Genomic DNA, 16,998 nt, shown 5'->3' with positions numbered 1-16,998 from the left:
GAGAGCACTGTGCCTGGTGGAGACCATTGCAGCCTTGCTAGCGGTAGACCGCCGTTAGAGGAGTTGTTCGTATGGGCGGGGGGGAACGCTCTGCCCTCCCTGGTCACCGTGCCTGCATGAACTTCCTGCCACTCCCTTCTGATGTGCCAAGCCCCTTGCCCATCCTGGCTGCTGCGTTACTGGTCGTCTTGCTTCCCAGGGGCAGCTTTTGAATGGCCAGGCATGGGGCCTTGCTGGCTTCTCCTACGCTTTTTCAGCCTCCTTTTGCAAGTGCTCCTGGGTCCCGGCGGCTCCCTCAAGTGGGCTTGATGCCAAAAAAACATAGCCCTGCCTGTGGGATCCCCTGCTCTGCTGCAGAAAGAGTCTGCCCTGGAGCTGATTGCCTCGGCAAGATGTTGCACTGGGCATTGCATGGGGGTGTTGAAGAGCACACTGCGTGAGAACGTCGCAGGGGGATGTTGCACAGAGAACTGCAAAGCGCATTGCATTGCCCTTTGCAAGGGGATTTTGCACAGAGTAAAGCCTCTTGAAGGGAGTGGCACAGGGGCGTTGCACAGGGCAACTTGTGAGCATCGCATGGGGATGTCACACGTGACATCGCATGGGACAATGCCTAGTGCTTGCAGAAGGCATCGGATGGGCAAGTAGCATGGGGAAGTTGCGTGGAGGTTTGCACAGGGCGTTGCACGGGAGCGTTGCAAGGAAAATTGCGTGGGGACGTTGCACAGGGCAGGGAAAGGTTCTCGCCCACCACTGACCCCATCCCCATCCCTGCTCCAGCGCAGCCCCAAGTCCGCATCATCCCTGCGGAGACGGGGAACGCCCGTGTGCCCGTGCGCTTCAGCTGCCACATCTGGGGCTTCTACCCCCCGAGGTGACCGTCATCTGGCTGCACAACGGGGACATCGTGGAGCCCGACGACTACAACCCCATCTCCGCCATCCCCAACGGCGACTGGAGCTACCAGACGCAGGTGTCCCTGCTGGTGGCCCCGGTGGCAGGCGACACCTACACGTGCTCGGTGCAGCACGTCAGCCTGCAGGAGCCTCTCCTGGAAGACTGGAGTGAGTGGAGAGGCGCAGGACCGCACCTGGAGGCCGGCGGTCTTGGCTCCTTGCTGCCACTCACCCAGCCGTGTCCCCGCAGGTCCCGGACTGATGCCGGAGGTGACGATAATGGTGGCGGTGGCCACCATGCTGGTGGTGCTGGGACTTGGCTTATTTCTCGCCGGCTTCTACCGCTTCAGGGCCAGGCCTCCCGCCCCGGGTGAGTGTCCGGGGAGAGCCAGGGCCGTGGTCAAGGGCGACGAGGACTCTGCTCACTCCTCTTCTCCCCCCTGCGGGTTACACTCCCCTCCCTGGAGACAGCCACCCTGCAGGTAACGGTGTCACCATCCCCATCCACATCAGGGAGGGTCAAATCACCCCATCTCTCACCCTGTGTGTCCCCCCCTTCCCCAGGCAGCATCTGAGGACCCCCAGACGGACACCTCCTGGCATCGGCGGTTCCCAGTTTGCCCCATCTCAGACCCGATGCTGTGGTGCTGACAATAAAGATGCTCCACAAGCCCCACTGGTGTCTCTGCAGTGTTCTGGGGAGAGGGCAGAGGCTCACACACTCCTAGGGTGTCTCACCAAGAGGAGCGGGTGTGTGGGGGCCATGGCATGGGACCCCAAAGGGCCAAGCGTGGCCTGGGGTGCCTCAGGCATGGCCCTACTGGCTGACCGAGGGAAGGGATCGTCCCGCTCTGCTCGGCCTGCTGCAGCCTCGCCTCGAGCACTGTGTGCATCTGTGGTCACCGCAGCAGATGAAGGGCGTGAAACTGTGTGAGAGCCTCCAAGGGAGGGCTACGAGGATGGCGAAGGCTCTGCAGGGCAAGGCGTGTGAGGAGACGGTCTGCTGCAAGACGCCTTCCCAGGCAGCAAGGCCTCAGGACACAAAGCACCCAGGAAATGCCACTGCCAGACTCCATCTTCCTGTGCAAAAATTTATTTGACACAGTCCTGCTGCTGCTGGGCATTGGGTACATGTACTCCAGAGGAGGGAACACAGAGCCCCCACAGGCTGCTCATGCTCAGCACCAGGCACAGAGCAAGGATCAACCCCAAACTAGGAGGCAAAAGTGGCCTGCAATGGCTGGCAGAATATGGTGACCACATCCCTTGCCCTGGGTTCTGCAAGCAGTGCAAGCAGAGGGGAGAGGAGTGTGGAGAATTGCTGCAGCCCCTGTGCTGCCCGCTGGGGCTCAGAGGCAGGGTAAGACCCTTGGGTGCCAGCAGGGCTTGTGCCCCAGCACAGGAGCCACGTGAAGGGCAGAGCCCAGGGGCTGCAAGGGGCCTGGCCCCTGTTTGCAGTATCCCAGCCCTCCTCCAGCAGCAGGGAGGAGCCTGGGGCAGCCCCTGGCCCCATTGCCCCTCATACCTGTTCTGCTCCTGCAGGACCAAGTAGAGGTGATGCAGGAGTGTCTGGAAAAGGGCTGGAGCCCCCCAGGGCTGGGGACGAGTTATGGTGGGTGCTGTCCCTCAGGTACAGCTGAATTCCCGATTTCTCCAGCCAGAACCAGGGGCGGATGCTCTCCCCATTGAAGGAGGCTGCTGTGAAAGTGAAGATCTGGACCCCATTGTCAGCGTTGATGAAAGACACGTGCTGCTGGGTACAGTCCAGACAGACCCAGATCCTCGTGGGGATAGGGGACAGGGACAAGGGGGTGGGAGGAGATGTGAGAGACTTGAGCTGCCCCTCATCGTACTGCAGAGCCCAGATCCCTCCTTCAGGGCTCATGTTCATCCACTTCCTTTTCTCCACAGAAGCCCTGGCCACCCCCACAGCCCACCCTGAGTACTTTAGCCACTCTCCCTCCACCTCCACCAACCAGCAGTGCCTCCCCTCTCTGAACTCCTCAAGGCCCAGCACACACCACCGGTTCTCAAATCTCTCCGGTGTGTCAGGAACCTGCTTCCGTTCACTTTCTCGTCTCACACTGCTCTTGTCCTGAGACACAACAAGTTCAGGATGAGCCGTGTCAGGATCCAGGGTCACCTTCACTGCAGGGACAGAAGGAGCCAGGCCATCAGGGGCAGAGCTCAGCCCTGGGCAGGCTTTCCCCAGCTTGGGGCCAGGAGCTGCCCCACGGGGCAGGAGATGGGGCACCTCTTGGCACCTGAACATGCCCCACCAGAGGCAGGAGAAGCACCCCAGCAGGCAACCCAATGCACACCTACCTGTATTTTGAGGCAGCAGAAACTTTCTCCATGCTGGAAGGAGAGGGGAGAGCTGGTCACAGCCCATGGCTGGTGCCCAGTGGGTGTGGGCAGGGTGAGCGGCCAGCCCTGGGCTGCTCTGTCCCAGCTGCCCACCCTCCCCTCACATTGCCTTAGCGTGGCCATGGGGCCCAAGGAATGTGATACTCACCCAGCTCTGCAGCTTGTTTCTCTGAAAAGGAAACTGAAAGTAATATATGATGGGTAAGAAAGTAAAGCCTGAGGGAAGACTTGCTTAGCCCGTAGCTGACCTTATGACATCCCATGAAAGGGTAAAACACTGCCTTGATCAGAGGTGGGACTAAAGAAATAGTCATTGTGGTACAGCTTTGTACAATGCTATTGTAAGCAGAACTTTAAGGACTGACATTTCTGCAGCTTTTATCTTTGTGCCACTGAAGCCATTACAGAAGTGAAGAAAGGATTGCTGGAGAATGCCCGTTTCCCGAAAGCATCAGTGCTGAGTGGGGCAGCCCCACAGCTCGCTCCCCGTCCCCACCTTGATCCCCGTTCCTTTCAGCCATCCCGGCCGTGTCCCGTGCCCAGGGCAGCCCCAGCCCCAGCACTCCCCACTCCCACCCCAGGCTCCAGCTGCTCCTCCAGCACCCCCGAGCCACCAGCACACAAGCCCTCAGAGCCCACCCAGACCAGGCCCTCCCGCAGGGACACCACTTCCCCAGGGGCTGGGGGCAGGGACTGCAAGGACTCTCCCAGCTCTCAGCTCTGTGCCTCTGAAAAGCAAAGGCGAAGGAACAGGTGGTGAGCAGAGCAGCTTGGTTGCTGGGTGGGAACATGTGCAGGGGGGCTGCGCCTTGCCACCAGCCCCACGCTGCAGCCATGCTCCCTGGCCTCCCACCCAAGAGGATCCGAAGGCCTTTGGCATCCCCAGGAGAACATTCCCTTCCTCCTCCTATGCACCTCCCTGGGCCAGGGCTCAGCCCCGCTCCAGACCCAGGGGGGTCCCTGCAGAACACCTCCCTGCGCTCCAACCCTGTGCTGCCAGCTTACCTTGCTTTCGAAAGAGATAAACACCGAGGCCAATGGACACAGCCAAAAACACCAGGACCAGGACCAGAACCACTATCAAGGGCTGGGCGTTTATGAAAAAGGGAGCTGAAAAAAGGCAAAAGGAAAAGGGCTGTATTTACATGGCTGGGGTTAGAAGAGCAAGACCCAAACTTCTCCTGGGTCAGGACAAGTGCAGGGGCCAGGAACACCTCACCCTGGCTGTGCCATTTGTACCTGCAATGTTCAGGGATGATTCCCGTTCCTCCTGGAGGCGGCTTTTCCTGACCACGCAGGACAAGGGCCCCTCCACGCTCCCGGTCATGATGACGGCGCCTTCGATTTCAAAGAGCCCCTCCTGGTCCTGGGAATGTGTCTGGGAGACCGAGGGCAGGTGCTGCCGCGAGCATCCCTCCACAGCAGCTGCGGCAGCGGGTACCAGCCGGCCGATCGACACAGCACCCGGACGCCTCCGGCCTCGTAGCCTCCCAGGGAGAGGTGGGGGTCAGTGCCTGTGGCTGGGGAAAGAGCACGTGGCTGGGGCTGCGCTTCGGGAGGGATTCATTTCAAGGCAAAGACCCCATCAGCTCCCATGCCAGACACAGCCCAGGACAGCCATGGTCACAGGGGCTCAGGGACCGGGCACTCCACGGAGCCACTCTCACCCCTAACCCGCACCTATTGTTGGCACAGCTGAAGGACCTGCTCAGCAACCTGTGCCCATTGTCCACACAACACCATGGGGATGGAGTTCAAATAGGGTCCCTGAGACTGAATTAAATCATTGCATTCAAGCAGCTCTCTCTCAATAAAAAGCCTGCAAGGGCACAGGTGTACTTCTTGGTGGACAAGTGCTCACTGACAGAGGAGAAGCCTCATCACACTCTACTGTTTGCAAGGCCACGTAGATGGCCATGAATATGGGACCGGGTCCTGGGTGGGACACACAGACCCGGGGACACCTGCACCATCCCTTGAATGCCTCAACCCAGCCACTAACCTGCCACCTCCAGCTCCACAATGGCTTCGTCATAAACATGAGCATCTCTCACAGTGCAGACGTACTGGCCATCATCAGAGGGTCTCAGCCCCGTGATTCGCAAGTGCAGGCTTCCAGCAGAGAGACCATCCCTGGCCAACTCTGTCCTCCCGGCATATGCCCCCATCTGCTCCCCGTACAGGTCCTCTCCATTGCGGTAGTGGTGCACTGTCTTAGAGAACTTGGCCCGGATCCACCTGACCTCCAAGGTGCGAGCATCGTGTTGAGGGGACAAGTGGCAGGGCAGCACGACATCCTGCCCCACGGTGGCAGTGACAGAGTGGCCTGGTCCCACCACTGTGAGCTGGGCTGGGCAATGGAGAAGGGCACAGAGAGGCAGTGAGATTTTGCTATTGTAAATTTAGGTGCAGTGAGTGACAAAGGGCGAGCTGTGTGTGAGTTGGTGCGTGCTGTGTCCCCCATGTCCCATGGGAAACCACCCGGGAAACAGGAGAGGGAGAGGGAGGACGTGCAGGAGAAGGAGGTGTGCTGGGAGTGGGAGCCCTCTCTGCAGCATTCGGGCAGGAGAAGAAGAGCCAAAAATGGCAGCCAAGGCAGCGCCCATATTGTGTGAAAGAACCAAAGGGAAAGTGAAACCCAGCGGGGAACAAGCTCTGGGCTCTGGTCCCCCTACCCTGGAGCCGCTCCCCTGCCCTATGGCAGCACATCTGCATGCACAGGGGGGAGAGCCCCCAGCATCCCTGCAGGATCCTACCTGAGCCCAGCTGGAGAAGGTGCAGAGTGATGAGGGAAGTCAGGAAGCCGCTGGCATGGCCGGTGAGGCTGGGGCGGCCGCAGAACCTGTAGAGCCCCATCTGTGCTGCAGCGGGAGCAGGATCTGGGGGTAGAAGAGTAAGGTACTGAGGGGCTGCAGGCCTGGGCACAGGGAGCCACAGCCAGCAGCGCCTTGGGCAGGGTGCAGAGCCTGCGCTTATCATGGTCTGGGGGACACAGAAGGCAGCCCCAGGTGTTCTTCTCCAAGGCAGTCTCACCAAAATAGTCGTCCCTCTCAGCACCCACCATAGCTGCAGGAACTAGAAGGCTACACGTGACTTCACCAACTTCTGCTCAGTTCTTATCTGCAGTAACCCTCTGGGAGGAGCCCTGACCCTTGGGGGATGGGTGCAAGATGCTGCAGAGCAGAGCGACATCGGAGGCTGCAGGGAAAGAGGCACAGCTGGCTGCCGTGCATCTCAGTGCCACCCTTTTCCCAGGGTGGTGGGGACAAAGAGCCAGCCCCACTCCTGGCTCTGTTCATCCCAGTGGAGGAGAAATGGGCAGACCTTTTGCCCTCTGGCAAGCAAAGCCCTTCTGCAGCACGGTGGAGACTTTGGTGTGGAAATGGCTTCCAAGGACCAGAAGGACAGCTTCTGCATGCAGCTAGGATGATGACATGGATGAACTGTTCTTTAAGGAACAATGCGATGCCTCAGAATCTGCTGCCCTAGTCCTTATCAGGGTGAATTCATATGGCTAAAGCTCAATTTGAATTGAAGCTTGACAGAACTGTTGGGGGAAATAAAACTGAGTTTTATAAAATATCTAAAGAGCAAAAGTAGAACTGGAGAAAACAGTGGTCCTTTACTTGATGGGGATGGTCTCCTCACAAACAGGGGCATGTTTAATGCTTTTTTTGCCTTTGTCTTCAACACTGACAATGGGCTCTGGGACCCCAGTTGCCCTGAGCTGGAGGACCGTGAGAGCAGGAATGATAAACTCCCAGCAAATGCTGAATTAGCATGCAATTTGCTCCTACAGGTGGAGACTATAGGGCCTGATGGGATTCATCCCAGAGTACTAAGAAAACTGGCTGATGTCATCATGAAATCCTGTCCTGGTTTCAATTAGGATAGAGTTAATTTTCCTCCTTGTAGCTGGTAGAATGCTATGTTTTGGCTTAGGATGAGCAGAGTGCTGATAACATGCTGATGTTTGAATTGTTGCAGAGCAGTGCTTACACCAAGCCAAGGACGTCTCAGCTTCTTGCTCTGTCCTGCCAGCGGGCAGGCTGGGGGACCTATAAATGTCCCCAGTGCAGTATAGCCTTGCAAAGAATTCAGTCTACTCAGCCCATCTCAGGACTCACTGGGGACAACCCCCTTATCCCTGCTCTGACTGTGGGGAAGCCTTCTCTGAAAGCTCGGCGTTCAACCAACATTGGAAAAAGCACTTGGTAGGGAAACCCCATCAGTGCCCTGACTGCGGGATGGGCTTCACTGCTCCCTCAGCCCTCCTCCTCCACCACAAAAGCCATGTGGAGCCTAACTTTTACTGTTCTTCCCAAACAACCCTCTGAAGATTACATCTGTGAATTGAGGAGGACCAGGCATGCAGCTGTTGGTCATGGCATAGCTTCTCGTAGCGCTTAGGGAACGTGGTGGTCAGTCAGTCCCTGGCCCTGGGATGGCTTTGGGGATGGTGGGAGCCCAGTGGGATGTAGGATAATTGGCTGAGAGAATGGTAGGACAGCAGTGGGTGGAGGGTTTTGAGGCTTGGGGTTGGTGAGAGCCCAGTGGAATGGAGGATGATGGGGTTTTGGAGATGATGAGACCCTGCTGGGGTGAAGGTGGATGGGGTTTGTGGTGGTGGATCCCCACTGGAGTGGAGGACAATGGGGTTGTGTGATGGTGGGACCCTGCTGGGATTAAAGAGGATGGGGTGTGAGCATGGTGGGATCTCAATGGGATGAAGGATGATGGGATTTTAGGATGGTGAGACCCCACGTGCATGAAGATGGATGGTTGGGTGTGGAGACCACTCAGCTTCTCATTGAGAACCCGCTGGAGGAGAGCATCTGTGTCTCCTCATTGTGTAGCTGGGTTCATAACCTATTCTTAGCTTCCCACCTTCATATAGTTAAACCTTCGAGGAGGCCAAGGGACTCCTGCAGCCACGGAGGCTCCCTCTCACTGAGGTTCGGTCTGTTTGGATCACCTGCTTCTATCGGATGCAGTGTCTTCCAAACGCATTTCCTTCCCCTGTTTCTGCACTGTGTCTGCTCCTGATTTTAATGCTGCGATGTTTAAAACACACCACAATGAATTTGGCTCGAGAATGTCAGCTTGTTTCCCTGCTTGCTTTTAAACAAGGTGCAAAAAGTGGCACTGGTTTTCTGGGAGTGCAGGATTGTTACTGATTGCTGAGGGTTGGTGAAGCTGGGGTGGACCCATGGCTCCTGCAAGCCCATTTCTGGCTGAACCCTGCCCTGAGCAGTGGAAAATAAAACAGCCACGGGACAATTTGGGTGGTGGAAGGGAAATATGGGACATGGAGGTGGCTTGAAAGGACCTGATGGACAGCTTTAAGGTTGACGCCACCTGCTGCCTCTTCTTGGAGGACTTCAAGAAGCTGGTGATGCCCCCCCTGCAGGCAGAGCCTCTACCAAGCCTGTGTGATGGGAGGATGGAAGCTCTTGATGATCCCCTTGTCCCAGCTGGGTCATTACCCTGTCTAGCTCAGGGCAGGGCACTGACCCAGATGGGACAAGGGAGTGCCAGGGAACAGATGGAGAACCAAGGGGCAGTTGGCGCTTTGGTTCCTCCCGGCTATGACTCCCAGGACCAACACCAAGGAGAGGTCTGCTGCAAGACGCCTTCCCAGGCAGCAAGGCCTCAGGACACAAAGCACCCAGGAAATGCCACTGCCAGACTCCATCTTCCTGTACAAAACTTTATTTGACACAGTCCTGCTGCTGCTGGGCCTTGATGTGCTCCAGAGGAGGGAACAAAGAGCCCCCACAGGCTGCTCATGCTCAGCACCAGGCACAGAGCAAGGATCAACCCCGAACTAGGAGGCAAAGGTGGCCTGCACTGGCCAGCAGCACACAGTGACCACATCCCTTGCCCTGGGGTCTGCAAGCAGTGCAAGCAGAGGGGACAGGAGCGTGGAGAGCTGCTGCAGCCCCTGTGCTGCCTGCTGGGGTCAGAGGCAGGGTGAGACCCGTGGGTGCCAGCAGGGCTTGTGCCCCAGCACAGGAGCCGCATGCAGGGCAGAGCCCAGGGGCTGCAAGGGGCCTGGCCCCTGCTTGCAGCATCCCAGCCCTCCTCCAGCAGCAGGGAGGAATGGAGGGAACCCCTGCCCCTCATTCCTGTGCTGCTCCTGCAGTATGAAGGAGAGGTGATGCAGGAGTGTCTGGAGAAGAGCAGGAGGTCCCAAGGCCTCGGGATGGGGTCGGTAGTGTGCTATCTCTCAGGCACAGCTGAATTCCACGTGTCCACAACAGGAACCAGGGGTGGAGGCTCTCACCACTGAAGGAGGCTGCTTTGAAAGTGAAGATCTGGACCCCATTGTCAGCGTTGATAAAAGACACCTGCCCCTGGGTACAGTCCAGGCAGACCCAAATCCTTGTGGGAACATGGGACAGGGACAAGGGAGTGGGAGGCCATGTGAGAGACTTGAGCTGCCCCTCATAGTACTGCAGAGCCCAGATCCCTTCTTCAGGGATTATGTTGATCCACTTCTTTCTCTCCACAGAAGCCCTGGCCACCCCCACAGCCCACCGTGAATACTTTAGCCGCTCTACCTCCACCACCACCAACCAGCAGTGCCTCCCCTCTCTGAACTCCTCACGGCCCAGCAGGCAGCACTGACAGTCAAATCTCTCTGGTGTGTCAGGCACCTGCTGCCGTTCACTTCCGCATCTCACACTGCTGTTGTCCTGAGACACCACAAGCCAGGGATGAGCCGTGTGTGGATCCAGGGTCACCTTCACTGCAGGGACAGAAGGAGCCAGGCCATCAGGGGCAGAGCTCAGCCCTGGGCAGGCTTTCCCCAGCTCGGGGCCAGGAGCTGTCCCACGGGGCAGGAGATGGGGCACCTCTGGGCTCCTGAACATGCCCCACCAAGGGCAGGAGAAGCACTTCAGAGGGCTACCCAATGCACACCTACCTCTATTATGAGGCAGCAGACACCGTCTCCATGCTGGAAGGAGAGGGGAGAGCTGGTCACAGCCCATGGCTGGTGCCCAGTGAGTGTGGGCAGGGTGCGGGGCCAGCCCTGGGCTGCTCTGTCCCAGCTGCCCACCCTCCCCTCACATTGCCTTGGCATAGCCATGTGTCGAAGCACCAGGACACTCACCCAGCTCTGCAGCTTGTTTCTCTGAAAAGGAAAGTGAAAGTAATGCATGATCAGAGGGAGAGTTGTTCAGCCCATATTAGACCCTGAACACATCCCATGACAGGGATAATACAGCCTTGTTCCAAGGTGGGACCCAAAACATAGTGGTCCAGCTATGAACAATGCTCTTAGTGCATCTGGAAACACAGACACTTGTGCAGATTATATCTCAGTGGTACCGTAGACATTACCAAAATGAAAAAAAGATTGTTGGAGGATATTCCGTTCCTGTCCCAGAAGTGTCAGTGCAGAGCGGGGCAGCCTCATAGCTCGCTCCCCGTCCCCACCTTGATCCCCGTTCCTTTCAGCCATCCCGGCCGTGTCCCGTGCCCAGGGCAGCCCCAGCCCCAGCACTCCCCACTCCCACCCCAGGTTCCAGCTGCTCCTCCAGCACCCCCGAGCCACCAGCACACAAGCCCTCAGAGCCCACCCAGACCAGGACCAGACCCTCCCACAGGGACAACACCAGTTCCCAGGGGCTGGGGGCAGGGACTGCAAGGACTCTCCCAGCTCTCGGCTCTGTGCCGCTGAAAAGCAAAGGCGGAGGAACAGGTGGTGAGCAGAGCAGCTTGGTTGTTGTGTGGGAACATGTGCAGGGGGGCTGCGCCTTGCCACCAGCCCCACGCTGCAGCCATGCTCCCTGGCCTCCCACCCAAGACCATCCTAAGGCCTTTGGCATCCCCAGGAGAACATTCCCTTCCTCCTCCTACGCACCTCCCTGGGCCAGGGCTCAGCCCCGCTCCAGACCCAAGGGGGTCCCTGCAGAACACCTCCCTCTGCTCCATCCCTGCGCTGCCAGCTTATCTTGCTTTCGGAAGAGATAAACACTGAGGCCAATGGACACAGCCAAAAGCACGAGGACCAGAGCCAGAGCCACCATCCAGGACTGGGTGTTGTGGAAGAAGGGAACTGAGAAAAGGCACCAGGAAAAGGGCTGTGTTTACATGTCCATGGATGGAAGAGCAAGACCCAGACTTCTCCTGGGTCAGGACAAGTGCAGGGGCCAGGAACACCTCACCCTGGCTGTGCCATTTGTACCTGCGATGTGCAGGGATGATTCCTTTTCCTCCTCGAGGTGGCTGTTCCTGACCATGCAGGACAAGGGCCCCTCCACGCTCCCGGTCACGATGACGGCACCTTCGATTTCAAAGAGCCCCTCCTGGTCCTGGGAATGTGTCTGGGGGTCCGAGGGCAGGTGCTGCCGCGAGCATCCCTCCACAGCAGCTGCGGCTGCGGGTACCAGCCGACCGATAGACACAGCACCCGGATGCCTCCGGCCTCGTAGCCCCCCAGGGAGAGGTGGGGGTCAGTGCCTGTGGCTGGGGTAAGAGCGCGTGTTTGGGGCTTGACTTGGGGAGGAATTCAGTTCCAAGGCAAAGACCCCATCTGCTCCCATGCCAGACACAGCACAGACAAGCCATGTCCCCAGGGGCTCAGGGACTGGACGCTTCAAGGAGCCACTCTCACCCCTAAACAGCACATATTGTTGGCACAGCTGAAGGACCTGCTCAGAAACCTGTGCCCACTGTCCACATAACACCATGGGGATGGAGTTCAAATAGGGTCCCTGAGACTGAATTAAATCATTGCATTCATGCAGCTCTCTCTCAATAAAAAGCCTGCAAGGGCACAGGTGTACTTCTTGGTGGACAAGTGGTCACTGACAGAGGAGAAGGCTCATCACACTCTACAGTTCGAAAGGGCACGTAGCTGGCCATGAGGATGGGACCAGGTCCTGGGTGGGACACACAAACCCAGGGACACCTGCACCACCCCTTGGATGTATCACCCCAGCCACTAACCTGACACCTCCAGATCCACTATGGTTTCAGCATAAGCATCAGCATCTCCCACAGTGCAGACGTACTGGCCATCATCAGAGGGTCTCAGCCCCATGATTCGCAAGTCCAGATTTCCAACAGAGAGACCATCTCTGGCCAGCTCTGTCCTCCCGGCATATGCCTCCATCTGCTCCTCATACAGGTCCTCTCCATGGCGGTAGTGGTGCACTGTCTCAGGTAACCTGTGCCGAATCCACCTGATTTCCAAGGTGCGAGCATCGCGTTGAGGGGACAAGTGGCAGGGCAGCACGACATCCTGCCCAAGAATGGCAGTGAGAGGGTGTCCTGGTCCCACCACTCTGAGCTGGGCTGGGTAATGGAGAAGGGCACAGAGAGGCGGTGAGATTTTGCCATTGTAAATTTAGGGGCAATGAGTGTCAAAGGGGGAGCTGTGCGTGAGTTGGTGTGTGCTGCGTCCCTTGTGTATCGTGGGAAAACACCAGGGAAAGAGGAGAAACACAGGGAGGACATATAGGAAAAGGAGGTGTGCTGGGAGTGGGAGCCCTCTCTGCAGCATTTAGGTGGGTGAAGGAGACACAGAAAGGGCAGGCAAGGCAGCAGCCATATTGCGTGAAAGAACCAAAGTGAAAGTGAAACCCAACATGGGCGAGCTGTGGGCTCCAGACCCCCCTTACCAAAGCCGCTCTCCTGTCCCACAGCAGCATGTGTGCCTTCACAGGGGCCCCCAGCAGCCCCACAGGATCTTACCTGAGCCCAGCTGTAGGAGGAGCAGAGTGATGAGGGAAGTCAGGAGGCCCCTAGCATAGCCGGTGAGGCTGGGGTGGCTGCAGCCCCAGGGGAGCCCCATCTGAGAGAGAGGACCCCCAGGGGGCAGGGGGCCCCCCAGGGGTTTTTCTCCAAGCCAAGGTAGATGTCCCTCACGGCACCCAGCAGAGCTGCAGAAAGTACAAGGCTACGCCCAACTTTCCCAGCCTTTGCCCAGTTCCTGGCTGCAATAACCCTCCTGGAACAGCTCTGCCCCTAGGGCAATGTCTGGGGAGCTCTGCAGGGCTGGCACCACCATCCCATTGCAGCTGGGTGCCCAGCCCACTGCCTTTAGCAAGCACAAGAGGCTTGTCCCCAGTGGGGGCCTCTCCAGACCTCCAGGGAAAGCCACTGGCTAAGGTTGTTCATCTCCACGCATGCAAGGAGGAATCAAACTGTGAGCAATGGGAAAATGTGGAGAGATGGCAGTGAAGAGCTGAGCAGGATCAGAGGCTGCAGGGAACGGGGCACAGCTGGGTGCCGAGCCCAGAGCTGCCACCCTTTGCCCAGGGTGCTGAAGGCAAAATGCCTGTGCCTCTCCCGGCTCCAGTAAAGCAGCTGTGGCAGAAGGTTTGCTCAGATGGGCAGGGACCTTCTTCTAGAGCTTAGGTGGATAAGGAAAGTTCCTGTTTGCTGGAAGGGAAGTCAGGCAACATGGAAAGACTGCAGAGGTACTGTTTGCCTTTGTAGGGTGGAAATTCATATGGCTCCTCCATGGGCTGCAGTGTGGAGATCTGCACCACCTGTACTCCCGCTCCATCCACTAACTGCCCCAGTCCCCTAACGTCCCGTTTGATAGCCTTCAGGCTTCTCTCCTCAATGTCATCACTGCCAGCCTGGACTATCAAAGGAGGATAGCAGTCCTGAGGCGTGGAGTCGACTTCCTCACCCTAGGCATCCTCCTGGCTACACTTTCTACCTCTTCCTCAGCTCCCATTCCCTCAAGCTCCAGGGCCTCAAACCTGTTCTGGAAGGGCACCTAGGAAGGTGGGGCCTTTTGGGGAGGGCATCGCCTGTGATGTCGAGCAGGGACCTGTCTCCATTCTTCCTCAACTCCTAGGTCCCCTCCCTCTGTCCAACAGCGACAGGGGTGGGGATCCACCCCCATTTGGGGTGTCTCACCCCGGTACCTCTCCTTCAGGCCCCGCAGGGAGTTGCCCCACCACTCTATCTCCCGCTCACACTCCCTGATAACCCTCAACCTCTCCACCTCCTCCTTGAGTTCTGCCACCAGGTGGACCAGGTCATCCACCTGCTCGCACCTCACGCACACACAGTCTCTCTGCCTCCCGCAGATGGCAGCAAGAGGCTCAGACGCTCCCTGCACCCAGAGACCTGAACTGGTGCATTTTTGAGCGGGCAGTCATTCTGGGTGTGCACAGACTTGCTAGAGAGAGCACTGTGCCTGGTGGAGACCATTGCAGCCTAGCTAGTGGTAGACCGCCTTTAGAGGAGTTGTTCATATGGTCCGGGGGGGAACGCTCTGCCCTCCCTTCTTGCCCTGCCTGCATGAATTGCCTCCCACTCCCTTCTGATACGCCATGCCCTGTTTGCCCTCCCGGATCGCTGCGTTCCTGGTTGTTGCGCTCCCCAGGGGCAGCTTTTGAACTGCCAAGGAGGGGGCCCTGCTGGCTCTGCCAAAGCCTTGTCAGCCTCTGTGGTGAGGGCTGCTGGGTCCTGGCATCTCCCACAAGTGGGCTTGATGCTAGAAAAATATAGCCCTGCCTGTCTGATCCCCTGCTCTGCTGCAGAAAGGGTTTGCTCTGGAGCTGATCACCTCGGCAAGATGTTGCACTTGCACCAGGCATTGCATGGGGGTGTTGCAGAGCACACTGCGTGAGGATGTCGCAGGGGGATGTTGCACACAGCACTGCACAGCGCATTACATTGCCCTTTGCAAGGGGATGTTGCAGATAGCCATGCCTCTTGCAGGGTGTGGCACAAGGGCGTTGCACAGGGCATCGCATGGGTATGTCACACCTGACATCGCGTGGGATAATGCCTAGAGCTTTGTACAGGAGTGTTGCATGGGAGCGTTGCACGGAACATTCCGTGGGGACATTGCACAGAGCAGGAAAAAGGGGCTCGCCCACCACTGACCCCATCCCCATCCCTGCTCCAGCGCAGCCCCCAGTCTGCTGCCCCAGTAGTTACCCAGAGGTGTTGTAGAGCATGTTGCAAGGAGATGTTGCACGTGGCATTGCATGGGGATGTTGCAGAGCACACTGCGTGAGAACATCACAGGGGGATGTTGCACGGAGCACTGCACAGCACATTGCATTGAGCATTGCAAGGGGATGTTGCACAGAGCAATGCCTCTTGCAGGGTGTGGCACAGGGGTGTTGCACAGGGCATCGCATGGGGATGTCACACGTGATATCACACAGGACAAGGCCTAGAGCTTGCACAGGGCGTTGCATGGGGAAGTGGCATGGGGAAGTTGTGTGGAGCTTTGCACGAGAGCATTGCACAACATTGCGTGAGGACGTTGCATAGGGCAGGGAAAAGGGGCTCGCCCACCACTGACCCCATCCCCATCCCTGCTCCAGTGCAGCCCCAAGTCCGCATCATCCCCGCGGAGATGGGGAACGCCCGTGTGCCCGTCTGCCTCAGCTGCCACATCTGGGGCTTCTACCCCCCGAGGTGACCGTCATCTGGCTGCACAACGGGGACATCGTGGAGCCCGACGACTACAACCCCATCTCCGCCATCCCCAATGGCGACTGGAGCTACCAGAGCAAGGTGTCCCTGCTGGTGGCCCCGGTGGCAGGCGACACCTACATGTGCTCGGTGCAGCACGTCAGCCTGCAGGAGCCCCTCCTGGAGGACTGGAGTGAGTGGAGAGGCGCAGGACCGCATCCTGAGGCTGGTGGTCTTGGCTCCTTGCTGCCACTCACCCGGCCGTGTCCCCACAGGTCCCGGACTGATGCCGGAGGTGATGATACTGGTGGCGGTGGCCACCGTGCTGATGGTGCTGGGACTTGGCTTATTTCTCGCCGGCATCTACCGCTTCAGGGCCAGGCCTCCCGCCCCGGGTGAGTGTCCGGGGAGAACTGGGGCCGTGGTCAAGGGCGTCGAGGACTCTGCTCACTCCTCTTCTCTCCCCCGCAGGTTACACCCCCCTCCCTGGAGACAACTACCCCGCAGGTAACGGTGTCCCCATCCCCGTCCACATCAGTGAGGGGCAAATTTCCCCATCTCTCACCCTGTGTGTCCCCCCCTTCCCCAGGCAGCATCTGAGGACCCCCAGACGGACACCTCCTGGCACCGGTGGCTCCCGTTTGGCCCCATCTCAGACCCGATGCTGTGGTGCTGACAATAAAGATGCTCCACAAGCCCCACTGGTGTCTGTGAAGAGTTCTGGGCACAGGGCAGAGGGTCACGCACTCCTACAGTGTCTCACCAAGATTATCGGGTGTGGGGGGGCCATGGCATGGGACCCCAAAGGGCCAAGCGTGCCCTGGGGTGCCTCAGGCACGGCACTGCTGGCTGGCCGAGGGAAGGGATCATCCCGCTCTGCTCGGCCTGCTGCGGCCTCGCCTCGAGCACTGCGTGCAGCTGTGGGCACCGCAGCAGACAAAGGGCGTGAAACTGTGCGAGAGCCTCCAAGGGAGGGCTACGAGGACGGCGAAGGCTCTGCAGGGCAAGGCGTGTGAGGAGACGGTCTGCTGCAAGACGCCTTCCCAGGCAGCAAGGCCTCAGGACACAAAGCACCCAGGAAATGCCACTGCCAGACTCCATCTTCCTGTACAAAACTTTATTTGACACAGTGCTGCTGCTGCTGGGCCTTGATGTGCTCCACAGGAGAGAACAAAGAGCCCCCACAGGCTGCTCATGCTCAGCACCAGGCACAAAGCAAGGGTCAACCCCAACCTAGGAGGCAAAGGTGGCCTGCAATGGCCGGCAGCACACAGTGACCACATCCCTTGCCCTGGGGTCTGCAAGAAGTGCAAGCAGAGGGGAGAGGAGCGTG

General features: G+C 58.4%; 1 protein-coding gene and 1 pseudogene across 1 annotated transcript; one reads left to right on the top strand and one right to left on the bottom strand.

Annotated features, from left to right (window-relative positions):
• Positions 1–2,017: 2,017 nt before the first annotated feature.
• Positions 2,018–6,563, bottom strand: LOC119718662 (butyrophilin subfamily 3 member A2-like; annotated as a pseudogene).
• Positions 6,564–15,456: 8,893 nt separating this feature from the next.
• LOC139998863 (uncharacterized) lies at positions 15,457–16,681 on the top strand. Its single transcript, XM_072024744.1, is given in 4 exon segments — positions 15,457–15,664; positions 15,667–15,858; positions 15,941–16,060; positions 16,137–16,681. Coding segments are annotated over 4 exon segments (1,065 nt in total).
• Positions 16,682–16,998: the final 317 nt, after the last annotated feature.

Source organism: Anas platyrhynchos, chromosome 17 (assembly GCF_047663525.1).
Source record: "Anas platyrhynchos isolate ZD024472 breed Pekin duck chromosome 17, IASCAAS_PekinDuck_T2T, whole genome shotgun sequence".
NCBI classification, from domain to species: Eukaryota; Metazoa; Chordata; class Aves; order Anseriformes; family Anatidae; genus Anas; species Anas platyrhynchos.
The sequence above is the reverse complement of the archived record's forward strand: the minus strand, read 5'-3'. Positions and strand labels throughout refer to the sequence as shown.